Source organism: Sitophilus oryzae, unplaced genomic scaffold, assembly GCF_002938485.1.
Source record: "Sitophilus oryzae breed Bouriz unplaced genomic scaffold, Soryzae_2.0 scaffold_907_pilon_pilon, whole genome shotgun sequence".
In the NCBI taxonomy this organism is placed as follows: Eukaryota; Metazoa; Arthropoda; class Insecta; order Coleoptera; family Curculionidae; genus Sitophilus; species Sitophilus oryzae.
Genome location: NW_022147536.1, coordinates 1,067,519 through 1,095,245, shown reverse-complemented (window position 1 = coordinate 1,095,245; position 27,727 = coordinate 1,067,519). Strand labels below are relative to the sequence as shown.

Sequence of the window (27,727 nt, the reverse complement as noted above, 5' to 3'; positions counted from 1 at the left end):
AACCTCCCTTAATGTTTTTATTCAATTTAACACAAACAAGCGCCTTTTTGTTCAGTTACCTATTTTTTACTTACGCTATATCGCGCTTTATTTAAATCGCGTTCTGCCTTAGCAAATCGACTAGAACTAGGCTAAAATATAATCATAAAGCGTTCAGCTCTTTCCTACTCTTCTCCCACCGTTCTATGCCTCTTCCGTGAAGTTCTATAAATTCTTCCAGACCCGGTGGTACGTTACCCCGGTAGGGTACCTTGTTTATTTTGATGGCGTTCGCTGCCAAACATTTCAGACTGATTTTGACTTGAGTCTTGAGTATTATTTCCGCTACACCTGGAACAAAATTATTTATTTATTAAAGAACAAATGGAAAGTACCCATTTTAAAATATTAACAATAAAGGGTGTTTAGATATGAGGCGTCAAGTTGCAAAACCCGCCTTATCCATTTAAAATATATACATATATTTAAGTTTTTGTGTATTTTTCTTGGTTTTGGAATATCAAGTAAATTAATTATTTAATAACTGTCTTGCATACTATAGGTGACATATATTAATAGCACAGATTAGGTATCCTATAAGTATACAGATAAAAATCTTGTCTCTAATTCGTGGTTCGAAAATTGTTTTTTATGACGATGTGCAAACGAGTCAAATTTCCTTTGCGCAAAAATAAACTCGCGTAAAATAACAATAAACAGCGCAATAGAGAGATATCTCTAAACCGAATAGCGTGCATGGACGTTAATAAGGCCAAGTGTTATTTCCTTTACGTGAGGTTCCTTTACCTGAAGAGGATTAACTCTCTTCATTTATAGTTATCGGATCGGAAAGAATTCTGAATTTGAATTTAAAACTTTGAAATTGTTTTGTTTACTAGGTATTTTAAAACTAAAGAGCTAAAGTGCTTATTTCCAGTGCTTTATTGTTCAACGTCTGCCAGTGGGTTTAGGGCAACAAGCAACAAATTCTCTTAGAAGGGCTAAGTCGTCATCTGCTGTAAACCTAAGACTCTTTATAGGTACTTTAGTATTGGAGGAGGTGGAATCCATATTTTGGGCCATATTTATTTAATTAAAACTAATCCCAGCTACTTAAATATCAAATTACCTAATAAAACTAAAGCAATAATTCAAAACAATTCAAACATAACCTAAAATAAAAGATCTCGCCGCCGCCGGCCGGTTCCGGTTGTCAAATACCCGCACATGACCATTTAAGGCATTTAAGCAATTTTTAAACGTTATCAGAGGTTATTTAGAAAGAGCGCTTGGTGTAATTGATCCGCAAATTACGTCAGGCGGTAACGTTATTAGCGGGTGTTGCGTTAAAAATTGACTCGCGCATATCGTAACCATGATAAGGTACGCGTAAATACTGGATGACGCTATTCGGTTTTCCGATATCCTAATAACTGTGCCGGTCAGGCGCTGTGCACAATTTTAGAGGCCATAAGTGGGCGTGCTATGTGCGCAAACTAGTTACCTAACTAGTGCCCGATTCCGAAAATTGGAACCACGAAAAACAATAAAGAAAAAGCAAAGATTATAATCTGTATAATCTGTGTTAATAGTAACAACAATATATGATATATATTAATAGTGGACCCTGAAATCTACATAAACATAGTCCCAAACTGCAGTAAAAGTAGCCTATTCTTATATCCTAAATTACGTTACTGCAGCAAAATCCGTCTTATCCACTTATATATTTGCTTTTTATTGACATTATTGTTGCAAATCCCGCATTTTTTCATAGGTTTTTTACACAAGTATAATATTACTACTGACGTCTTATCCATTTCCTTACCTAATTTTAATAAAATAGCACATAACTCGCCTTAAACGAACTATTCTTCTATTAAAAATGACTATTTAAACATTTGCTAAAACAGTTTTTGCATATTATCTCGAAATAACGATTTTGGGATAAGACGGGTTTTGCAACTTGACCACTCGTATCTATTCAAGATGGCTAAGAAACCTAACAATATAAAAGTGTAGAAAAGTATAGGGTAGTCCTAACTCTATTCCGGAAACTATGTCCTAAAATGCTTAGTTTCGGAGATACTGGAGGGTGTAGAAGTTTCATTTTTATTTAGATTTTTTTCAAATAATTTCTGAAGTAACGTCAATTTTTGGATGAACATTGGTGTCTGGGATTTTTTTGACATGAAAAATTTGATTTTGATGTCAATATGACTCCTACTTGTAGAGGGCGCCACCTACATATCTTTTACTGGTTTGAAGAGTAATAACTTTTCGTCCATACCTCTATAAAACTACTTAGTAAAAAGTATACATTTACGACGGTTTTTACGTAGACGTAGTAGTGACTACTAACCTGTTGTTGACGCTTCTAACGGAGTTTCGCCTTTGTTATTAACTATATCAGTGTGAGCACCATTTTCCGTCAAGTCTGTGATGATAGAATGCAACGTCAAAAAATCCGCTATAGCTTTCCTGTAGTTTACTATCACGTGAAGAGGGGTGTTTCTTTCGTTGTCCATTGCGTTCACATTGGCACCACATCTGATGAGAAGTTTTGTAGTTTCAGCACAAGGAAATCTGAAATAAAATATAATTATAAGACTATTTCAGTCTAATTAAATAAACATAGGCTTCAAGGTTCTTTAATAATTCACTTTGAACAAGAATGTAACAATGGACAATTGTTCTAATTCTTGATTGCTATTTTAGTTGGTTAGAAACTTTGTTTACAATTTAAGAGACAGTGAGAAGCTAGTTTTCATGTAGATTCCCTATATAAATAATACCCCTATAAATCCAAAACTGTGAAATATAAAACCGCATTATACTAGTATTGAACGTTTTTATCGATGTTTTGACATTCATATTCAATGTTTTTTTATTAGTATTAATGTCAAACGGTCCAATACACCAATGTGAGTCGTTATGTGACATTTTCAAGAAATATAATAGTCGTTTTCACATAGCCCCACGTTGGGCGCCAAAATTTTGACCAATCACTAAAAAAAAAAATATTATTTAGTATACTCTTGCAAATCATGCATTAATTTTGGACTTATCGAAAATAAAAAAAGTACTGTACAGTTTTTACTGTAGAGAGCTTTATTATATAATATACTCTACAGGGTGCTACAAATTCGAGGTACGAGCATTGGTATCTCGGTTACCATAATAGATACGAACATGGTTAAATTGGGGCAAAGTTGCGCTTTGTGATGTTCACTAAGATGCCATCAAAAAAGTTTTAAAAATTTCAAGGATTGCTGAGTTTTTTGGAAAAACGGATTTTTTTGAAAATCAATTTTATTTTTTCCTGTCGTTACTTTTAAGAAAATCAAAAAACTAATTGCACATTCTCATAGTCACTTGAGAAAATTGTGACGTGTGTGCGTCATCAAAAAAAATCGACCGCCATCTTGAATTTTGGTACTTTTCGGGAAAAAATGTAAATAACTCGAAAACAGTGCGTTACAGCGAAAAACTTCAAGAGGTAAAAATTAAAGAGAATTAAAAAGTCTATCAGAGTCGGTAAAAAATAGTTTATTATCCTAACGCAGTGACGTACAAATTTTTTTTAAAAATCGAGCAATTTTTAAAAAGAACCGAAATGCAAATTACTAATTTTTTAAGCTTATTAACAAATAACATGGATATTTAGCATCAATTCAACTAAAATACAATCCTTGTGACATTTTCAAGAAATATCTATTGGTGGTTTAATAATATTTCAAAATTAACAAAAATTGTAAAAGCTATCCTTTACTAAATACATGTGTACTAATATTGTGCGAAAGCAGCCTCCACCTTGTCCCGGTCGGGGCTATTTGCACTTAAACCAAGGCCTTTTTATTACCATTTTGTAAACAACTTGTTTTTAAAAATACAGTGACAGTTTGAAAAATTAGGCTACAAGTTGGAAGAAAAAAATAAAATGTAATAAAGTACTTGCGAATGCCTTTTTGACATAAATATCATCTACGATCTTAACACTTTTTCATTATGATAAATGCATTATAAACATACTCCTACAAATCGAATAACAATAATTCAAATTATGATATCTATTATTTTTAATATACCATTTTAATAAAAATGTGTTACCAACTTGTAACCTAACGTTTCAAACTGTCATCTCTAGAAAAAAAATGAAGTTTACAATTTTATTCGATTTGTTCTCCATCGACCGATATTTGTTTGTTGTCGCAAGAAATACCATGACAATTACCACACACCACACAAGCTTGAACATGGCATATTGGATTTTAAACATGTACATAGTTTATTACATCCAGATTTGCAATTACAGTAAATCATTTTCAATACAAATTCTGGTGCCACTGCGTTTGACATTGTTTTTGGAACTAAGGTATCCGTTTTTTTACACATCCCCATTCTGTTGCCTCTTTTCCGTTATTTAGCCATTTGTAAATAGGTCCTATAATAATGATTTTCAGCTGCGTTAGTTGTTGGAGGTAAGGTAGCTGAATCAAAGTTTTACCAAGTACCTGACGAGATGTAAGGGTTTTATATTTTTAATACCTCAACTGATCTAAATCTTTTGCTAGCCTATGTCGACCATATAATGAAAATAAGAAAGTATTTCCAGCTTCGACTAGCTCAGATTTTTGTGCTGCAGGATCTAAAAAAACGGATGTAATTTGTCGAAGATGATCTTTTTCCAACGTTTTGAAAGTCGCCAGTTTACCTTTTTTAAACAAGCACGAGGTTGTACCACATCATAATATAGCATCTGCAAATAAGATTGAATGCTTCATGTTACCAATCTTGTTCTGCATATTACCGATGTCAGTTACTCTGTGAGGTTTGGACGATTTTCCATGCCGAAGCATAAAAATAGAATTTTTTGTCCGATAATGCGGTAATAAAACTCATAAATCAGTATTTGCTTCGCCAACTAAAGTAACCGACGCCGACGTAGAAGATGCATTTACTTTCAAAACATAATTTACTAAAACTATATCTGCATCTCCATCTGCTTAGAAGAAGTAACAGTAAAAACACTACTTACTAGTAACAGGCCTACTATGATTTTGGCGACCGATATCAAACTCAACAGTTTATCAAATAAACTTTTAAAATATATTTTTTTTATTTTATATTTTATTTTTATGTGAATGTTAATATTAAAGACAAGTACGAAAATTCAAAAAAAGTAACCTATTAAATAACATTTTACACTCTATACGATTTTCGCTTTGCGAATGCTTGATTCTAGAATATTTCCGGATTTAAGAATTCATGAGATGAATCTTCGCTGCGAGACTAAATTAGTTTTTAATGCATCTGGTAGATTTTTTAATTCTCTTCAATTTTTACCTCTTGAAATTTTTCGCTAAAACGTACTGTTTTCGAGTTATGTACATGTTTTTCCAAAAAGTATCAAAATTCATGCCATTCATGATGGCGGCCGATTTTTTTTGATGACGCACACACCGGACAAATGGGGACTTTTAATATGTTAATAAGAGTTACTAAGGCTATACTCTGTTTTTTTTCTCAGGTAAGATTTCGACAGAGGATGACAGAAGAAAAGCAGATGACGTCCCATACCAATCTATTTATTTTACTAAAAAAAGTTTCTAATAATTTTTAAGTTATCTATGGATGGGTTTAAATATAAATCCGTCATACGTCGTGTCTTGTTGTTTTTAACCAGTTTTATTGGTTTATTTAAAAAATGACAGATCGTATTTCAATTTTATTGGTTTGAGGGAACGATGAACGACAAACAGACGCCGATGCGTATGAACTCGCCTTTAGATTTTTGTCATTTTTGACGCTTGTCAAAGTCTTGCCAAATTATAGGTTAGAATTTTGTGTCAACTTTTGTTAAATACCCTGCGTTTTGGAAGACGATGCATTTTGATTCGTATTATTACGTGTGTTTTGTGTATTTTGAAGTCAAGTGCAGGAAAAATCGAGTGAAAATTAACTGTAGACCCAGAGCACAGTTTATGGTTTATACTCGCTGCCCAGGCAGAAAGTTTTATACACCAATGAAGTTGCCATCGATAAAGTTTGTATACCATTTCGTCGTAGATAAGTGCATCTCGTATATGGTAGAAGGATCAAACTAAACACATACTAAAAACTGGAGTAGCTGTAAAATATCGACATCACACGATAGGTAAATAATGGATTTTAGTACTGCAGAAAAATAATGTCAAAAGGTACTGGTTTAAAAAATTAAGATTAAAGTTAATTAATCAACCTTTAAGGTATAAAATTTGGTAGGTGTTATTATTAATAAAATAGTTTGTTTTATTTACCTATGTTGTTTTATTTATTCCTGTGGAATATTACAAATTTGTATTTGTACATAAGTTATATTGATAAATATAATCATAAATGCGGGTAGTTTCATAAAGCTTGAAAGTAAATAATAGTTCTTTTTTATATTTTTTTGGTATGTAGTGTCTTGTTCTTGTTTGTTTTGTATTAACACATACCGTTTTTATTAAATAAAATAACTCAATTCCATTTTTTCAGTTTTATACAGTTTTTTTCACAATATTTTGAAGTAATCACTTGTCATCTTGTCAATCAAATTTTAAATATATCCTGCAATGCGTTCCAGTTGTACCAACTTATTTCTTTGTAAAATAAAATAAACTACTTTGAAATTAAAATGACAGACACATCTGTCACTGTCAAGGATCTTCTCGTTGGACAGACTATAACTATTTTCAATAGTCGCAGCTTTCTAAAAATTTTTGCAATTTCAACATGGTGAATGTCATAACTGCACTGGGGTACAAGTAGTTATCAAATAATTAATTGAACAATCAAAATTTTATGATTTTTAAAATATCTTATTGCTTTAAAAAACGAAATAATCCACCAGATTTCCACTTCTGAAAGCTTTGGTTTACTCAGTGCCGATTAATACTGAAGAGCAACTACGGCAACGCATTATTGACTGTTCCAATTAAATTCGGACAACACCAAGGATATTCCACAGGGTACGCAGATCTTGGAGAAGAAGAGCAGATGTCTGCATTGAAATGAATGGTGGTCACTTTAAACATTTACTATGAATGCATTATTTTAATAAGGAACTTTGGTAATTGGTTTATTTCGTTTTTAAAGCAATAAGATGTTTTAAAAATCATGAAATTTTGATTTTTCAATTAATTATTTGATAGCTAATTGGTTACTTTTGAACCGCCATAACTTTAGCTAAAGTTAAACCATAAGTTTATGTTGATTAACCAGTTAGCAACCCATCAGAGCAAACTCTTTGCCTTCAATTTTCTCGAAAACCATCGCTCTGGGCGATGTGCAACAAGAGCACCTTTTTTGTAGGAAAAAGTATGTAATTTTGGAAGCCAAACCAAACCAAACCAAACAAAAAATGAACCCACGTTGCAAAAAAAGTAACCTCAAAAAAGTTATTCTGAAACAACCCCCTACCCTTGCAAAATCTACCCTTTCCGCTTTTCCAAATAATTTTTCAGTATCACCATTTGATTTAGGGTCAAAATTTATGGCAGAGCATTTTTTTTTCGAAATTTTATCCGCCTTATACTTATAGGAACTTTTTTTACTATTTTTAGTAGTACTATCACCCTCCGATTTTTTTTACACCATTTCAATGACACAATATAATATACTCTATATACATACTTATGTTCATAAATAAGATAAAAAACGGCGTTATATGGAAAATTTGACATAAAACTATTTACGCTTCGATCTTCCAACTTACTTGCATACATCCTTTGTATGAAAATCATCCACTGGCGTTTCATGGTTACAAGCCAAATGCAGCAATGTCTGTCCCCCTCTCACGGTCAGCTGCAGCTGGTTCAAAGCGAACACCATGCGTTGCACGTTGAACTTTTCCTCCTCATTGCATTTCTTCATCAGTTTGGTGAGAATAGAGAGCAAATAGAGAGTGGTGAGGAGGTTACTTTCGATTTCACCCTGGAAGGAGAACCATTGAAGGGATAGAATTCTTATAGGTTTACTTTTTTAAGCGGAAATGAACAAGAATTAGAGCTGAGAAAAAAGAAAATTCCTTCGTGCTTAAAAAATAAAACGTATGTTAAACTAAAACAGTGAAGAACAATTGTTAGACTAAAGCGAGGGGTGTCTCACATGGGTAGAAAATGTACATGTGCTGCTAAAATATAATTTTACTGCCAAGCGACTGCCAAGAATGTCTGTCATACAATAATTGTATGGCAGTCGACTATAATAATTATTATTATAGTCCACTGCCGTAAACTAATGACTGCCAAGAAAATGTACCGGGTGGCGTATTTACATAGTATACTACGGCACAGAACCCCATAGAACGCGGCGGCTCTGTAACGCAGTATGGTATGTAGTTGTAAACCGCCCTTATTTTCTACTATACTCTGTTTTTTTTCTCAGGTAAGATTTCGACAGACGATGACAGAAGAAAAGCAGATGACGTCCCATACCAATCTATTTATTTTACTAAAAAAAGTTTCTAATCATTTTTAAGTTATCTATGGATGGGTTTAAATATAAATCCATCATACGTCGTGTCTTGTTGTTTTTAACCAGTTTTATTGGTTTATTTAAAAAATGACAGATCGTATTTCAATTTTATTGGTTTGACGGAACGATGAACGACAAACGGACGCTGATGCGTATGAACTCGCCTCTAGATTCTTGTCATTTTTGACGCTTGTCAAAGTCGTCAAAGTTGCCAAATTATAGGTTATAATCACAGAACAGGTTATAATTTTGTGTCAACTTTTGTTAAATACCCTGCGTTTTGGAAGATGATGCATTTTGATTCGTATTATTACGTGTGTTTTGTGTCTTTTGAAGTCAAGTGGAGGAAAAATCGAGTGAAAATTAACTGTAGACCCAGAGCACAGTTTATGGTTAATACTCCCTGCCCAGGCAAAAAGTCTTATACACCAATGAAGTTGCCATCTATAAAGTTTGTATACCATTTCGTCGTAGATAAGTGCATCTCGTATATGGTAGAAGGATCAAACTAAACACATACTAAAAACTGGAGTAGCTGTAAAATATCGACATCACACGATAGGTAAATAATGGATTTTAGTACTGCAGAAAAATAATGCCAAAGGTACTGGTTTAAAAAAATAAGATTAAAGTTAATTAATCAACCTTTAAGGTATAAAATTTGGTAGGAGTTATTATTAATAAAATAGTTTGTTTTATTTACCTATGTTGTTTTATTTATTCCTGTGGAATATTACAAATTTGTATTTGTACATAAGTAATATTGATAAATATAATCATAAATGCGGGTAATTTCATAAAGCTTGAAAGTAAATAATAGTTCTTTTTTATATTTTTTTGGTATGTAGTGTCTTGTTCTTGTTTGTTTTGTATTAACACATACCGTTTTTATTAAATAAAATAACTCGATTACATTTTTTCAGTTTTATACAGTTTTTTTCACAATATTTTGAAGTAATCACTTGCCATCTTGTCAATCAAATTTTAAATATTTCCTGCTATGCGTTCCAGTTGTACCAACTTATTTCTTTGTAAAATAAAATAAACTAGTTTGAAATTAAAATGACAGACACATCTATCACTGTCAAGGATCTTCTCGTTGGACAGACTATACTACGGTGCAGAGCCGGTAGAAAGAAAAATGTATTTATGATGCTATTATTGTTGTTTAGTGCCAAAAATGAGTAATACAATATTAAATTGTAATGTGTTATATTAATATCGATAATTGACAACTTAGATATGCATTTGTGTTCAAATTAATGCATAAAAAGCTTAAAAATTTACTAGAAATAACAAACTATAATAATGCTGTAAAGGTTGGTTGTATTTTTATTGCTTTGCAGTTTAGGTTTTTATATTTTTCTTCATTCCACGAAAGCCTAATACTTAACCCAAACTAAAAATAGGACAAATTTAGCGAGTTATTTTTTGCCAATAAAATTTGATAATAAATTTCAGTATATCATGAAGTAATTTAGTTATTTATTTTATATTAAATATAAAGTGATAAGACAGGGAATAAACACTATTTTGCTCTTTAATGCAATATTATTGGCAGTAAATGAAATGTTTAATACCAGCGCTTTCCTATTTTTATAACAATAATGTTTAATGCCACAATTTAAAATAAAAAAAAACAACATATTATTGTGATACAATCATTTTATTGATACAATTATTATTATTCAAAAATAGAAAATAGAAGTTAGTAACACATATCGATTGAACAAATATTTTTAACATTAACATTCCACTAAAAATATTAACTATAAATAAAAATGGTTTTAGTTAATATTTTAGTGAGATTTGACATTTTGGCGATTATTAAGAACAGTTTCATTTAGTGATCTTTGAGCCTTGCATTTTCGAATCACTTTTTCATTATTTGCAGGCCTTCCTGCCTGAATTCTTTTAGATCCAGATGTCATTCCAGATCTTTTGGTTCTCCTACTCAGGGAGGTAGGCTGTACCTTGATTAATCTCCCACGACGTATATTTTTCATGGAGGTGAATAAGCTCAAAAGCTCTGTTGTACTCTTTATTTTTTCTAAAGTCTTATTATGTTTCACCACCATGTTTGTCGTTTCAGTCCATTCTGACCATTCTGACTTAAGAAATTTTAACTTAACTGATTTACTGCAATTTATTTTTTCTCAAGTTCTTCTGCATGATGATAATAATATTGAAGGTGTTGGTTTATTCGGAACCATTTCTTGGTCAAAGAAGTTGAGAGTGTCACATGGTTCTTTGTTGCTACTCTCATTTGTTAAATCATGGGTGTTTAAAGTATCCATCATATTTTCAAAAAAGGCGTCATGAAGGTTTTCCCCCATGGCTAATTTATCTAAATTCTTTCTATCAATGGTTGATAATGAGGGAATGAAGTTTAAATTGAGAGTCTTATAATTTTCTTCAACTGAGCACATATGTTTGTAAAACAAAAGATGCCACTATACGCGAATTAAATGCATGGAATGGTGACTATTTAGGAGTTTGATTTTAAAAATAGATTCATATAGGCATTGTTTTATTATATTTCGGTTTAATATTATAGTAGTTTTTTTTTAATTTGACTTTTCTTCAACTTGAATATACTTATGACATAGGTACTTACAGGCTATTCATATTCAATACAGACTAAAAACCAAAATGAAAAGGTTTATCACGTAATCACTAAAGCGCAGACACATTAAACACCAAGTGATAGGTCTTGTTTCGTTTTGGTTTTGAGTCTATCTTGAATGTGAATATTCAATGAAATAATAAAACGTATATCTAAGTTGTCAATTATCAAGGATAAAAAATCAATATTAATATAACACATTACAATTTAATATAGTATTACTCAATTTTGGCACTAAACAACAATAATAGCATCATAAATACATTTTTTTTTCTACCGGCTCTGCACCGTAGTATAGTATGTAGTAGAAAATGAGGGCGGTTTACAACTACATACCATACTGCGTTACAGAGCCGCCGCGTTCTATGGGGCTCTGTACCGTAGTATACTATGTAAATACGCTACCGGGTGGCCAACTAAGAATGGACGCCGGCTGTATCTCAGAAACTACTTATTGCATATAACTTAGGGGAAACAATTCTTATAAGTAAATCGACCAAGAGAAATCGCTGGAAATTATTTTCAAGTTCGAAAAAAGTCCGCTAGGGGGCGTTTCTCTTATAGCCAATCAGAAAACAGGGTTTTTCTGAAAAATATGCAGGTGAACAGATATTTCAAATATTACTATTGTAATCATCGAGAAATTTGTAATTTTTTTGATATAAAGTATTTTGCTCTATCTCATAAAATAAAGTGGTGAGGAAAGGTTAAACTTGCTTTTATTAAAATAAGGATAACTCTGGTTTAGGTTAGCCGATTTAAACCAACTAGAGCTCGTTTAAAAGAGCTTTTCTTCCTTAATGATCTCCAGTATAAATTTTGTTTTTATAATTTTTTTCGTGGTAGCTAGAGGGCACTGTTTGACATCATAACAGATATTGCGCTTTTGCATAAAAATTTAAAATAGGAGGCTATATTTATCTTTGCACAATTAAATAGAGCACAAAATTTCCAAAATACTAGCGCAAACCGCAACTTTCTATCTTGTCTCTAACCGAAGATATTAAGAGAAAAAATCATGTTCAAATCTAAAAATTAGAGTAGCTGTGGTAGTAGGCTAGGAAACAAAAAGAAGTAAATTGGTTAGGTCAAAATATCAAAACATATATTTTAATTTCATTTTAATACCATTTAATTGTTATTTATCCATGTCCGTTCTTGCTTCGACCCCATAAATTAAAACCCAGGCATATTGAATCCGATGACCTAGCTGGCCATGGGAATATGCCGCTCTGCGTCTCTATCTACTAAAGTAAGTTGTATCCAAGAAGCCCCACACATTCATAGCAGAAAATGCGACCAAGCTGCACCAACTGCATCATCTACACCAACTGCATGCTGATGAAATTGCTGATAAAATTCATGCCGATGAAATTGCAACAAATGCAATTTCATCATGATGGATCCCCTAACAAAATTGGCAATTCATCTCTACAATCCCGGTACTTCTTAGAAATTATGGATAGTTCATTTCATTCAGATAATTAAAAAAATCCAATCATTCGCCATCCTAGAATTTCTGCCTAAACATGTAGGTACCGACCAACGGTCTTGGTGCTGAACTACTTGCATTCAAGGTAGATTTGGACCAGTAGTGCATATTGTTAAGATTCGCCTCTTCGGGTCTATATGAAAAGTGACCCAAACGACATAAATTTTATAATATAATAATAAACAACACAAACAACAGGTAAAACACGAATACAAGTGAAATCAAGAACGAACTTGGATTAATAGCTAAATGATCTTACATGAAATAAACCCCCAGTTTTCGGCCATACGAAATTTGTTATTGTTAAAAGCAATATGGCGGCACAAAATTCCTAGAAATTTTAATAAAATTATTGATTGTCCGACTTATGGACATTTTAATTTGAGAACTACCTGCGTATAATTAACCAAGAAATTCGTAAAAATTATGTGGATGGTCGATAATGTTACATAAACACGTTTAAAAATTTATGACATGACGTCATTTTTTTAAGAAAACGCCCGAAATTCGAATGCACGAAAACTTAACTTAAACGTTTTGATATTTTGACGTAATCAATTTACCTCTTTTTGTTTCCTAGCCTACTACTATAATTTATAGACCATATAATCTTCAGCGGCAGCCTAACATGATTTGTTCTCTTAACATCTCCGGTTAGAGAAAAGATAGAAAGTTGCGGTTTGCGCTGATATTTCCGAAATTTTGTGCTCTATTTAACTGTGCAAAGAACAATATAGCCTCCTATTTAATTTTTTTATGCAAAAGCGCAATATCTGTTATGATGTCAAACAGCGCCCTCTAGCTATCACGAAAAAAATTATGGAAACAACATTTATACTGGATATCATTACGGAAGAAAAGCTCTTTTAAACGAGCCCTAGTTCGTTTAAATCGGTTAATCTAAACCAGAGTTATCCTTATTTTAATAAAAGCTAGTTTAACCTTCCCCCACCACTTTTTTGAGATATGGTGGGTTCATACAGCCAAATAAAATAAAATAAGAATAAAATAAAATAAGAAATAAGGAATTCTTATTTGTGTGCGTTCATACAGTCAAATAAAATAAAATAAGAAATATATATTTGCTCATGCGCAGTACGATGAGGCTGGATAAAAGTTAACTTTTACGATTGTTTATAGTAATTTTACTATTTATAGTATATTTATTTATTCGTTGCCTACTATATTATACATTTTACTTATGTGAAATTATAAAATAAATTAAATCCAAACTGAAAATATTTGTAGGTTAGAATTAAGCGTGCGCAAAGCCGTTTTCACATAAAATAAAACAAGAAGTTAAAAGATAAAGACTTCTTATTTTATTTGTTATTTTATTTGGCTGTATGAACGCATGTACGGTATCCCATATAACCAACTTTCTTATTTTATTTTATTTTATTCTTATTTTATTTTATTTGGCTGTATGAACCCACCAATAGGGCAAAACACTCTACATCAAAAAAATTACAAATTTTTCGATAATTACAATAGTAATATTTAAAATACCTGTTCATCTGCATATTTTTGAGAAAAACCATGTTTTCTGATTGGCAATCATCGGACATTTTTCGAACTTGAAAATAATTTTCAGCGATTCCTCTTGGTCGATTTACTTATTAGAATTTTTCTCCCAAAGTTATACGATAAGTAGTTTCTGAGATAAAGCTGGCGTCCATTCTTAGTTGGCCACCCGGTACCTGTGCTGCCAAAATATCATTTTACTGCCAAGCGACTGCCAATGACTGTCAAGAAAATGCACATGTAATTCCAACAGTGGAGACACACCTCAGACTAAAGTATTACAGTTTCAATTTTTCTGTTATTCCATGATGTTCTTTATTACTCATGATTAGGAAAATAGTTAGAATAACTCTGTTAGTTTATAGTTAATGAAAACTATTAGAAAGAGTGCGTTGAAAAATGAGAGCATCTCAAATCTCAGATCATTACGTAAGTATAGGTTCTCTAGATCGATAATATATGATTTCGATAGATGATATAAAAAAATGACACAAAAACAGTTTGTGTAGAGTTTCCATACAAGTTTTTGGAAATTCAGAGACAGGTAAATCATACAGGGTTATTCATCTCATTCGACACGGAGTGTTGTAGCCAAACGATCGTTGTTCGTTGAAGGACTATTAGACCAACAATTTAAAAATATTTTTACAAGATACAGAGTGTCGCAAATAAATAAAAAATATCAAATTTGTATTGTTTTAAACGGAACACCCTAAAAATTATTACATTTTTAGTTTCTACGATTAAAATAGAAGTAGATTTGATTAAGATTTACCGCACTTCAATATTACCGTTTTTGAAGTATTTACCATTTTGTGAAAATGCAGTAAACAATTTTAATGCTTCATTTCTCTAGGCATAATATACAGGGTGCTACAAATTCGAGGTACGAGCATTGGTATCTCGGTGGATGATTCTCATGATTAAATTGGGGCAAAGTTGCGCTTTAGGATGTTCACCAAGATGCCATCAAAAAAGTTTTAAAAATTTCAAGGATTGCTGAGTTTTTTGGAAAAAACGGATTTTTTTGAAAATCAATTTTATTTTTTCCTGTCGTTACTTTTTAGAAAATCAAAAAACTAATTGCACATTCTCATAGCCACTTTATTAGAGCTATCTGATGGTATTTTTAGATTTTCAAATTAGCTGATAATTTGTGAGATACAGAGGCCAACTTATTTTTTTTAAACACGGACCTGCATTTTTTATTTCAGGTTGTGAAAGAACTCCGTCTCCTGAGTACAATGACATGGCACACTTGATACTTCTTTTTGTTTCGGGTACCTTAACAATAACAAAACTATTTAACTATTATTTAAAATAATTCCAAATCCGGCTCTGGTTTTTTAATTTATTTAATCTGATTACAGTATAACTTCACTCCAGTCAATTGGACACCCGCTACAGTTCGGACATTTTCAGATTTTTACCTTCTGTAATTCGGACACTGCTAAAAAGCATAACAAATTACAACGGCTAAATGGGAAAAAGTATACTAGTATGTATACATATGTAAAGAAATATTTTTATACATGCAGCGGCTTGTCCAGTCGAGTCGTACGTAGTATTTATTTGGCGCCGAGTGTTAGACCACGTGTAAAAAATGACTCCAACGAAACGCGTCCATTGATCTGCTACTATTAAAGAGAAGTGTAAAATTCTTGACAGTTTAGATGCAGGTGGTGGTGTTCAGCATGTTGCGAAACTTCTCAAGATACCAAAATCAACAGTATCCGATATAAAGAAGAACAGAGTGAAGATTCGAAATTTTGTTGCAAGGTCGTACACTGATATAGGTAAGTTTATGAATAAATGCTGGGTTTTGAGTTTGCACTAAAGATATGTAATGTTTTTTAGGCCAGAGAAAAGTTATGAAAAAGCCCGAGAATCCTGATGTGGAAGAGGCGTTATACACTTGGTTTCTACAGCAACGTAAAAATCACATTCCTGTCTCTAGTGAAGTCTTGCGCACAAAAGCCAGATTTTTTTATGAGTGCATCACTGGAAAGACTAACTTTCAAGCTAGTTCAGGATGGCTTGACAAATTTAAGCCAAGACGCGGCATTCATTTTTTAAAAGTATGCGGAGAACGTGTTTCAAGTGACGCTGAAGCAGTTGCTCCTTTCCAACTTAAACTGCAAGCCCTGATTGAGAAAATGCAATTAACTAAAGAGCAAGTCTACAATGCGGATGAATCCGTACTTTTTGGAGGGTTTTGCCAAACACAACGTGGGTGCATAAAGATGAGAAATCGGCACCAGGGAGGAAAGTTTCAAAAGACCGTGTAACCTTTATGCCATGCTCAAATGCATCAGGCACACATAAGTTGCCGTTACTTGTGTTAGGTAAATCTAAGAACCCCGAGTTTTCAAAATGCACAGTTGCCTGTGAAATACGAGGCTAGTACCAAAGGATGGATGACCCGAAACATATTCTCTGAGTGGTTTAAAACAATCTTTGTTCCTGAAGTGAAACAATAACTGAGTAACGCCAATAAGCCAGCAGGGCACTGCTTCTTGTTGACAATGCGCCTTCACACCCACCCGAAGAAGAGCTCAATACGAATCCAAATTTCATAGTGGTATTTTTGCCTCCTAATTGTACTGCATTAGTTCAGCCAATGGATCAGAACTTGATACAAAATATCAAGGTTTCTTACAGAAGGCAATTGCTGACCCACATTATATCACAAGAAAACAAAGACACAATGCAACTGCTGAAGAAATTTAGTCTTCTGGATGCAGTGAATACTCTCGACTCTGCTTGGAAGTCCATAACCGAAAAGAATATTCAAAAAAGCTGGGATGGAATATGGCCTCAATTGGTGTCAGATGAAGAAGATGATATTTTGCTGGCCGATCTAAGAAAAAGCCTACTTGAAGAAGCTTTGAAACTCAACGACTTGAAAAAAATGTTAAAAGTTATAGATCCGGAAAGTGAACTGAATGATGAAGAAATAAGAAAACTGGGCGACAGGAAGAGACGAAATAGCTGTTGATAATGTTGGCGACGAGGAAATAATTGAATCGGTACAATCAAACACAAACGATGAAGAAGAGGAGGATGTTATTGACATTCCTACAAAAATCAAACACATAGAAGCAGTACAGTGTTTTTCAAAATGCGTGCAGTGGGCAGAAGAAAACAAATTGAATTATCAAGAAGTCCTTTTAGTGAAAAAAAAATTAGAACTATCAAGAAAGCTTCACAATGAGAACCTTATACAAAAAAAAATTGGTGACTTTTTGCCTTTAAATACTCGTACATAATATTCCCTTTCGCCAGATAGCCGCAAAAGTTGGATATGTTTTAAACTTTTTCTATTATACATACATACACATATTATTTGTAAAACACTTGAGTTAATGTTGGTACATATAAATATGTAAATAAAGCTAAAAAATTAACCTGTGTTTCATTGTCAGCATAACTTCGGTAATCCGGACAATTCACCAATCCGGACGACCACCTAAACTATATCTGTCCGGATTACCGAAGTTCTACTGTATATTCATCACAACAATATTGATCAGTGCTAATTAATATTGAATAAGGAAAATCACACACAATAAAAATTGTTTTGGACATTTGAAATCTATACATTTGAAGATTAAGAGTACAAAAACAATTAACGAGTGATAGAAAACAATTAAAGAGTACAAAATGCTTTCGGAAGTACCAAACCCTTTCGAACATGCAGAGCATTAGAAACTAGATTATAGAAGTTGATTTATTTATAATAACTACGATTAATATTATATATATTATTAGATCGTACACTGAGATCTCAAATTCACAGTAAAAAAAGTTAAAAATAGTAGATATCTTTAAATTGCTGACCTGGATATTAATTATTTGAGTCAATTGGCGTGATTTTCCTTCTTCAATGTTAATTAGCGCTGATCAATATTGTTGTGCTAAATATAATCAGATTAAATAAATTAAAAAACTAGAGTGGTACTTCAAATTGTTTTAAATGACAGTTAAATAGTTTTGTTACTGTTACGGTACCCAAAACAAAAAAAAAAGTATCAAGTGTGGCATATCATTGTACTCAGGAGACTGAGCTTTTTTAAAGCCTGAAATAAAAAATGCAGGTCCGTATTTAAAAAAATTAAGTGGGCCTCTGTATCTCACAAATTATCAGCTAATTTGAAAATCTAAAAATACCATCAGATAGCTCTAATAAAGTGGCTATAAGAAAGTGCATTTAGTTTTTTGATTTTCTAAAAAGTAACGACAGGAAAAAATAAAATTGGTTTTCAAAAAAATCCATTTTTTCTAAAAAACTCAGCAATCCTTGAAATTTTTAAAACTCTTTTGATGGCATCTTGGTAAACATGCCAAGGAGCAACTTTGCCCCAATTTCACCATCTTCGTATCTATTACGGTTTCCGAGATACCAATGCTCGTACCTCGAATTTGTAGCACCCTGTGTAAGTTTTTAAAACCAAATATTATACTGAAGTTTTTCTATTTACTAAATATTGTGTTGCAATAATAAAAATAATACTACCTTATATAGAATGTCTAAAAATTTATTTTAAATAATTACTAGCTTTAAACGACAATAACTTGTTTAATTTAAATGGAACACCCTGTATATTTTACATGAATCGGATGCACAATTTAATTGCCTATCAAATTGTATTATATATTATAGAAATGCCTCCAAACCAAAGTAGTATTTTTGACAAATAGATTTTTACAAAATCTGTCTCCTAAACTTCCATGTGTCATGAAAATATTTTAATTACACTTCTAAAGGTATAATTTAAAAATATAGTGTTAAATTCTCCTATCAAAACAGAGCAAGTTTATAATCAATTAAAAATTAAAATTAAACAATTAAAACAACATTTTTTTTAAATAGATTTGTATGTCTGGAAACGTTCTATCCCTTTCTAATCTTTCTCTAATTAGTGTATTTTTGACACGTTTTAAGTCAATTTTTAGTAAATGATGCCTAGAGTCCGCCAAAATTTTCATTTATTTTATTATTCCCAGCCGTCCTTGACGCCATTTTTTCAAATCGTAGTAGTATATAAACTTAAAGAAATAATGTCCAACCAAAGTTTTGATGAATTATATGTCTAGAGCCCTGGACTAATAAATTATTGTTTAGTTTCCCAAAATAAAACTTAAGACAACATACAGCTTTTATTGTAACCCTCAAATTTATAAAAAAGCGAAAATAAACGCGTTGGCACGAAATGGTTATACAAACGAGACAGATACAAATAATTTACAAAAGTATGAAATGCGTAAAAGTGTCGTGTATGTGTGCTTTTTAAATTTAGGTTTTAAAACTATTTTTAGATGGATAGTTGCAATAAAAAAATGAACTTATTGTTTTCTCATGCTACAAAAAATAATCCGTTTTTGCAAGGTCAATTCTATTTAAGTTTTTGCATTTACTGGCTTTGTCCTATAATGTACAGCGTGTCCCAATATTCCGTGGACATACAACTACTACATTTTTGGAATGGAAACAAGTTCACTGGACACAAATCTACCTCTATAAAAAATGCTTCGTCTGTCCGCTAGAGGGTATCAAACTTTAAAAAATAAACAAATTTTTTCAGATATTTTAAGAACCGTTAACCCTATTTGAATGAGATTTTGGGTGTCTATGTCTTGCTAAGTGCTTTATCATTTGACTGAATTGAATCCGTTGGGCAAATTTATTTATTACAGTGTTTTACAAAAAATAACTATTATGTTTTGTAGATTTTCTTACAGTGGCGAAATATCCATTCTTTTTTGAACAGATTAATCCACCACAGAAGCATAGACATTTTTTAAAATGTAGTTTCGTCTCCCTTTATGTCTTTGATTCCAACGCCAGTGGCATTTTAATAAAATAACTTGTTTTTTTTTTAGATTTTTCTTCAGTGGTGGAACCCAGCCTTTTTCCAGAAATTATAATTTAAATTGTTAAAATCATATTCAAACAAACTAAAAACAACGAAAAAATTGGTTAGAATGTTAGAGAAAATAAAAAAAAACAACATGTAAAAAGCGCTTTTTATGGTTAAATTATTTAGCCAGATAATACATTTATATTTCCCAACAATACCTTTATTAACACTTAAAAACATACCACATATGAATTATTAACTTTATATGATTAATATTTCGTCCTATTGCTGCCAAAAGTCACTAACTAACATTTTTCCGAACAACCAAATTCAATCACTAACTATGTTTTGAATCGGAGAATCGATTGCAAAAGTCATTAACTACGATTTCTGGCTATTTATGTTTCATTTTAATACCGAATAGTTACTGACTATAACATCTTTATGCAATGCAATTCATCTTTAGACGCATTTTTCTCGGAAGTAATAAAAAGTAAGTTAGTGACTTTTGGCAGCAATGGGACGATTTCTTGATAATACGGTTGTAAAGAAACAAATTAGAGTAAATATTGAAAATATATCAGCTCATGCCATATCAGCCTTATCTAAGCCATTCATCTAAACACCCAGGACGAACACATCCATGCGCAATCACATGTCATTTTAGGTTGTATATATTAAAGTGTTGTTTCTCAACTTCCTAACAATATAACATAGTAATAAATTTAGCAAATTAAATTTATTTTGTCATGAACAAAAGTATTTCATTCCATCTCTAACAAAACTTTATAAAAGCATTACCAAATAATTGTTACATTTACTTAAAAATCATTCAAAAATATATTTTATTGACTCTGAATTTTTGATAATATTTCTAAAATGTCTGTTCCTAGTATCTTTCTAAAAAAAATTACAAGCAACTTTTCTATCCGATACTTTTCAATATTTTGTCACTTAAATACACTTTTTACATGTTTAAAGGCATTTTTGTAGATTGCCACTATATCAGTCCATGACATCTATTTTTTTTTGATGGAGCATGCTGGTTTGATTCCTTTTCAAATTTGAGTTTTTTTTCAAATTATTACAACTATTAGGTAATCCTAAAGATAAAACACCTCCACTGGAAAGGTCGAGTATTTATGAGAATTATTAGGGGAAATATTGCAATCAGAAATATGGTGGACAAACCAGATCAATATTAACTAAATTTAAGAACATATGGTTCACATAAGATATGGTAGACTGGATATATAGTCTGTGAAACGACTAACTTTGAATTTGACAGTTCCCGCGGGCTTTTCTAGTGTTAATTTTATTAGGTTAGCAGCTTGCGGCCATGCTGACGCAATGCCGTCTCTAATAGAACAGCCTCGGAGCGAGATTTATGACGTCACGCTAGTTAGATATTACGGATTAATAAATATATTGAAAAAAATAGTGTCGAATAAAATCCAAAAAATTACATATAAAATATTCACAACCTAACCTAACACCACATAATGTTTACTGCAATTAATAAACTAATATAAACTTCAAACAAAGATGACCACATATTTTTAAAATTATTCTTAACACTAAAACTATCTACATTGACTATGGCTGAAATCGTACTCCATAGTCAATGTAGATAGTTTTAGTGTTAAGAATAATAATTTTAAAAAAGATATGTGGTCATCTTTGACAAGTGTATATTAGTTTATTAATTGCAGTAAACATTATGTGGTGTGGTGTGAATATTTATATGTAATATTTACATATAATGATTATATTCGACACTATTTTTACTGCATTACACAACACTGATGAAGGCTATAATGTTAGCCGAAACGTTTTTTTTAAACCAAATAAAAATAATGAAAAACCAGTTGAAAACTTAATCAGCGTTTTTTCCGAACCTAAATCCCAAGAAAATCAAAAATTTTAGAATAATTTTACATATAAAATGACAGCGACCTTTATTTCATAGCCATCGCTGACGCCTTTTTTTCTATGATATTGTATTATCTGCAAATATAATTTTTCGAACATTGATACTTGCAAAATATACATATAAATTTTGTGAATGCAAATAATAATACATCACTATTAGTAGATATTGAATGTTTTTTCTTAAATTAGATCGATTTTCAAACCCGAAAATTTAAAATATATTTTACATTTTACACATTATCTTATGTACCTATTCATTATTTGTATATTGCAAAACATTTGCTGCATTTGTATGATTCATAGTTTATTTGCCAAAGTATTTATTACTATAAATAGGTATATATTATATTGTATTTATTAACTGTATATTATGTATATTTCATTTAAACTATATCATTTTTAAAATACAAACCAAAAATACGAGGAATAATTATGTTTTCCATGTATTTTACAACATATTTATTAATCCTTAGTATCTAACTAGCGTGACGTCATAAATCTCGCTCCGAGGCTGTTCTATTAGAGACGGCATTGGTCTGATATTTAAAAATGTCAAAAGCTGATGACATTTTACTTTTGACAATTATAACATTTTGTGTTGATTTTTGCAAAAAGAGGAAGAACTGTCACTTGTTTTATTATTTTCCTTTTCTATTTCACGAAAGTAAAAAGAGTTACCTATCTGATTTGTTCAGGCACTCAATTTAAAGAATATCAGTAAATTTTTTAAAAGAGGGATTTTATATTTGCCATGTTGGTATAAAATAACGGTCAAAATTCAAAGTTATTCATTTTATAGACTATATCATGCGCTCCTCAACATATTGTTGATGAAGAAAAGTTTAAAATTAATTAAAAAAGTTTCAAATTACAGGCAATTAGATGCATATGTGAGCGTCATAGGGATAATGGTCCAGTTCCTTTCAGTTCTCTGTTCCTATTCCTCTAGCTTTGGTAGTTACCTTAGACAACTCTGGTCAAATGGTTCCACCATGTTTCAAACGTATCGGTCCTTGAAAAAGCTAGTTGCGAGAGCGCTAAAGTAATGATTACTAAATCCCGCTTGAGCTGGGCTGGTCACGTATGTAGGATGCAAGAAAACCGCCTACCAAAATCTGAAAGGTGAACTTGTAGGCGGTAAGAGGAAACCGGGTGGCCAATTCAATGGGTACAAGGATATTTTCCATGAAAACTTAAAGGGGATAAGCATGCAGAATCAGCGGGAAGCAGGGCACAATAGAACGCAATGGAGAAGAATTGTTAACAGCGACAATCAAAAAGTAATGAGGCAATAAAGCAATAAAATTTTTGAATGTCCGAAGTGCGGAAGAGAGATCAGGCTTTTCAGTCACAGAGAAGCTCATGAAAGAAAACGCCTTGCGTAATCATCTTCTGATGCGTGTCAAATATTCGTCAGCGAGTAATGGCAGTAGTAGTCTTCTCGCTTGAAACGCTCAATTTGTAGATATTAGTTTAGTTTTAATCATCTGTTGATGATGCTAACATGGTTAGCGAAACGCGCGTCCAGTGCAAAAGTAAAGTGTTTTGGTGTATTGTGGTGAATTAGTATTATATTTTGCGGTTGTAACACCAAAGGTTCCAACCCTCAACTGTAACCATTAAAGATTAAGACATCATCAAAACTAAAGATCTGATATGTCCCACATCAAATTTTAGAATCATTCCAAGTAATGTTGAGTTCCCCCCTATGCTTTAATACTTATTCTTTACATCTGATTATAATATATACAACCTACACATGTTACTTACTCCCTCCTTATATATCTACTAACCAATATCTTGTACATAAAACAGCAAATTACCATGACAGTTTCTTTCTCTTCTCGGGGACTCGGTTTGGCCAAGTCCCTCTTGTTCCTCTCCAACTCAATGATGGCGGCCGCCAGCACTTCGATCACCTGCTCGTAGGTGATCTGGACGCCGACGTGCAGCATCTGGGAGAACACTTGGGCGAACCTGAGCAAGTCTTTTACCACAGAAACGTGGTTCTCCTGGCGGAGCTTGAGCGCGTGCGACCACAGTTCCAGACACCTGAAAAATTGGTGTAGAAAGGTGTAGAGTATCAATGTGATGGGAACATTTATGCACCACAGTGTTACTGATCATATATTATACAGGGTGTTTCAAAAAGTGCCATCTCCCGTGGGGAGATTCCTCATGTAAAGATAAAATTTATTTCTTATATCAACGTAGAGATAAGCTTTGATAACGATTCTGCTTTGTTAAGCGAGGTTCTTAATTTTTTTCGATTTATTGTAATTTTCTTCAAAGTGCTTTTAGCGCTTCGAATGCAATTTTCAGTTAAAATTTTAAAAACTAAATAAAAAATTGTTAAAATACGAAGATATTTTTTTGTAAATAATATTTATATTCTTGTTTCCATAGCAACTGTTAAAATTGCCGCATACCTATCTATCAAAAATAGTATACTTTAACCGCAAGGGTAGATTAAATGATACTTTAACAGCGAGGATAGGTTAAAAACTTTATTTTTTCTCGCACGTTTTTTAATTGCTTCCATTTTTGAAAATTTTTGTATTCCTTTTCATAAGTTATTCGGGATTTAAATGGAAGTAGTTTGGATAAATATGGCGTTTGTCGTCTCAGCCTGAATATTTGTTGGTAATTTACATATTTCGTTTTGAGCCATTTCTGGCTCCAATTCAATCACCAATCGACACGAAAGAGAATTAAAAAATATTGACTCAAAACTGACAACTAAAGAGACTGCTTCATTTATTTGTCAAATTACATAAAAAAACAACGCCAACCCAGCACAATATTTTTTCTACTCATAATAAATTCGTTGAAATAATAATTTCTGAATATTTTTTAAAACGTAACTCGCTATGGAAAAAAATATATTAAATTATTAAAAATTAAGCTTTTAAATAAATAATACATATTATTAAAAATTATGCTTTTAAATAAAAAAGTTAAAAAAAAAAGATTTTATTTTTTAGAATTTCTAAAAATTTTCCCGGCCAAAATTGAGCTTTTTTCACTTATTCCGAATTGAAAGATTTTTGGGCGTGGGTCGATGCAGATTGATTAGTTAAAATTTTTAGTATACACAGTTTGTCAAAAAATTCATACAGAGAGAGAAAAAAATAAAAACCGATTTTTTCACCACTTGGCTGATAAATTAAAATCTACTTTAAATCAATAAATCTCTAAAACTACTGAACTAAAGTACATAATATCATATCATTAGAAGGGAATTGAAAGACCTTTCACATGAGGTATCACTCGGCCCCCTTTCTATTAAAGAATTTAGGGGTGGCGCCTCCCCCGCCTTGGGGGTTGTAGGTGTAAAAGTAATTTTATGATATATTCTTTTCCTCCTCGAAAACTAAATCGACGTGTCCGGGCGTTTTTCCAAATTTTAATTTTAAACGAGAAAAATTGGGGTGGAAAGTTTCCATTGGCCCACCCTGTATAGTGAAATTTAAAACTAACTATTTTATTTTCAAAATCTCATTCAAGTTGGAATAAAGGTTCTTAAAATATCTGAAAAATGTGTTTATTTTGATAAAGTTTGATGCCCTCTAGCGGACAAAGCACTGTTGTATAGAAGTAAATAAGGTCAAATAAACTTATTTTGATTCCAAAAATATGTAGTTATTTGGAACACCCTGTACCTATATTAAAATTTGTAATACAGTAAACTGTTGTTACTGTAAATATGATAAAATATTAAATACCTTTTTTCATATAAACAAATAATTACACTTACAATTTTAAATTAAATAAAAACATGTTTGTTTACCTTTCAAATCTAGCATTATCAGCAAAAACAGCACCCCTATATATTATAGGATGTGTCAATTCTGGATTGTGCACCCCCAATATCCTTTCCCTTATAGTCAGAGCTTCCATGTGCAAACTATTGTTATTTCCCTGAATTGCCTCCAGCTCTGCCACAGTCTGAGTTTCAACCCAATTATCGTAAGCCTTTATTGGCGGCAAAGGCTGTTTCCTAATAACATTATTAGGATCACTAAACCTTAATGTCATAGACCTGTGCATATATTTATATGCTTTTAAAATATCATAGTTTTCTTTATCATTAGCATACGAAGCTCCTAAAAGTTCCAGAGCTTCAATTTGTTCCTCTTTACTAATTTCAGGTCTGTCAATTAAATATTCTACCACTCTATGTCTTGTTCTTTCAGCAGCTGATCTGATAGGAGTCATGCCAGTGTCATTTGTATAGAACTTGGCTTCGTAGGTCAATAGTTCTTTGACAACTGCTACATGACCACATTCTGCTGAGAAGTGCAAAGCTGTGGCTCCACACAGAGCCTTCTCGTTAGGATCAGCACCATTTTGTAACAGAAAATTAACCTAAAAAAATATACATAGTATATACAAAAAACTAGGTAAATGCAATAAGAAAGGTACTCACTACATCTAAATGTCCTTTGTAAGCAGCTATCATCAAACAAGTATTATTATATTTATTCGCTATGTGTATGTTGGCTTGGTGGCATGTTAAGTATTTGACAATATCGAGCCTTCCATCAAAACAGGCAGCTCTGAGAGGTGTGGAATTTGTTTTTGTAGGATGGTTTACATCTGCCCCTGCTTTAACAAGGAGTTTAACAATGTTCAAGTGTCCTAAAATTTTTACATTCTCACAAAAATATTAATTTGAAGAGATTATTATCGTACCTGCACAAGCAGCACACCACAAAGCTGTAGCTCCTTCAATAACATAACCATCAAATTTAACGGTGCCCTCTTGCTCTATGTTGGGCTCAAACTTAGTTAAAAGTATCTGAACTACCTTGTCATGGCCGTTTTTTGAAGCCACAATTAGGGGACTACATTCTTGACCATTATCATCAGCTACACTCTACAGTTAAAAGAAAAATAATAAACATTCGACTATTGTTAATACAATAATGAATTAACACGTTAAGAAACAAAGAGCGGCGTGTTGAGAACAAAGACAACAAAGAGTAGGTGTAAATATAGCTCGATAAAGTTAAAAATTACCTCGTTAAGAAGCGAATTTGCTTCAGACGGATCCAGTTTTGATAAAACAGTGTATAGGATAATAGGCATTCCATCTTTAGCAGCGAAATAAACAATGTCTTTTACTTTGTCTCTGTTCTCGTTCATTTTTTGTGCATCGCAATTCAGCAGGCACCTTGCATCGTAGATTGCTATTTTCAACTGTGTTGCGGAAAAATCAAAATAGAATTTTCCCGTTCTGCGAATTTTTCTTTTTGACGTAAGACGTAATGCAAAAGGGCAAAAAACCTTGGGAAAAGTCAAAGTGAATTGGGAGCGTCTATCTGTACAACCAACAGATTTATTCCGAATTTGAATATTCGTAGGTGGAGTCTATAAATAAACAATAAAAATAGTTGTATTGTTGGAAATTATAGAAGGCTAAAGCTTACTTATAAATGTGAAATAGTCCTAATGTATTTACTTCCAAATTTTGCTTGTTAAAACAATGTGAATAAAATATAAAATATTTTAAAAGTATTTTGTTAGTAAATAATATCGGGTATATAACAACTTCCAATTTCTCGCGTACAGTCAGCTGATTTGAGGTTAACATTTGAAAACATTTTTAAACGGAATACTATAAATAAATGTTTATTAAAAATAGAAGTACTGTTAAAAAAACTTCTAGGTATATCGATTAAATTGTAATTATGTTCATTTTATGCGACAAATTAAAATGTTTTTAACTTTAAACTGACGCAACCAGTTATACACGTGTGTAGTGTGTGTAGTCTAGTGTGTATTATAAGAGGTGCCGTGTATAAGTACCAA

At 32.0% G+C, this 27,727-nt stretch overlaps 1 protein-coding gene across 2 annotated transcripts; it reads right to left on the bottom strand.

Annotated features, from left to right (window-relative positions):
- Positions 1 to 80: 80 nt before the first annotated feature.
- On the bottom strand, positions 81 to 27,509 carry LOC115890632 (protein fem-1 homolog B). Of its 2 annotated transcripts, none has more exons than XM_030910918.1 (9): positions 27,346 to 27,509; positions 26,936 to 27,286; positions 26,609 to 26,792; positions 26,343 to 26,554; positions 25,704 to 26,281; positions 23,707 to 23,965; positions 7,718 to 7,935; positions 2,342 to 2,565; positions 81 to 330 (listed from the first exon to the last, which is right to left on the bottom strand). In XM_030910918.1, the coding sequence occupies exons 2-9, from the start codon at positions 27,059 to 27,061 to the stop codon at positions 143 to 145; spliced, it is 1,989 nt and encodes a 662-aa protein (XP_030766778.1). In that variant the 5' UTR covers positions 27,062 to 27,286; positions 27,346 to 27,509; the 3' UTR covers positions 81 to 142. The 2 variants fall into 2 exon arrangements, with proteins under 2 accessions (XP_030766778.1, XP_030766780.1); XM_030910920.1 differs by having other exon boundaries at positions 23,737 to 23,965; positions 27,346 to 27,508.
- Positions 27,510 to 27,727: the final 218 nt, after the last annotated feature.

What these genes read in the sequence shown, in the direction of transcription:
- LOC115890632 (XM_030910918.1), bottom strand. Translation starts at nt 27,061, where the DNA reads ATGAACGAGAACAGAGACAAAGTAAAAGACATTGTTTATTTCGCTGCT. An exon ending in CAAATTCGCTTCTTAACGAG is followed by an intron (nt 26,793 to 26,935) that starts GTAATTTTTAAC and finishes TTTTAACTGTAG; the next exon opens with AGTGTAGCTGATGATAATGG. An exon ending in CATACAAAGGATGTATGCAA is followed by an intron (nt 2,566 to 7,717) that starts GTAAGTTGGAAG and finishes ATTTTATTTCAG; the next exon opens with ATTTCCTTGTGCTGAAACTA.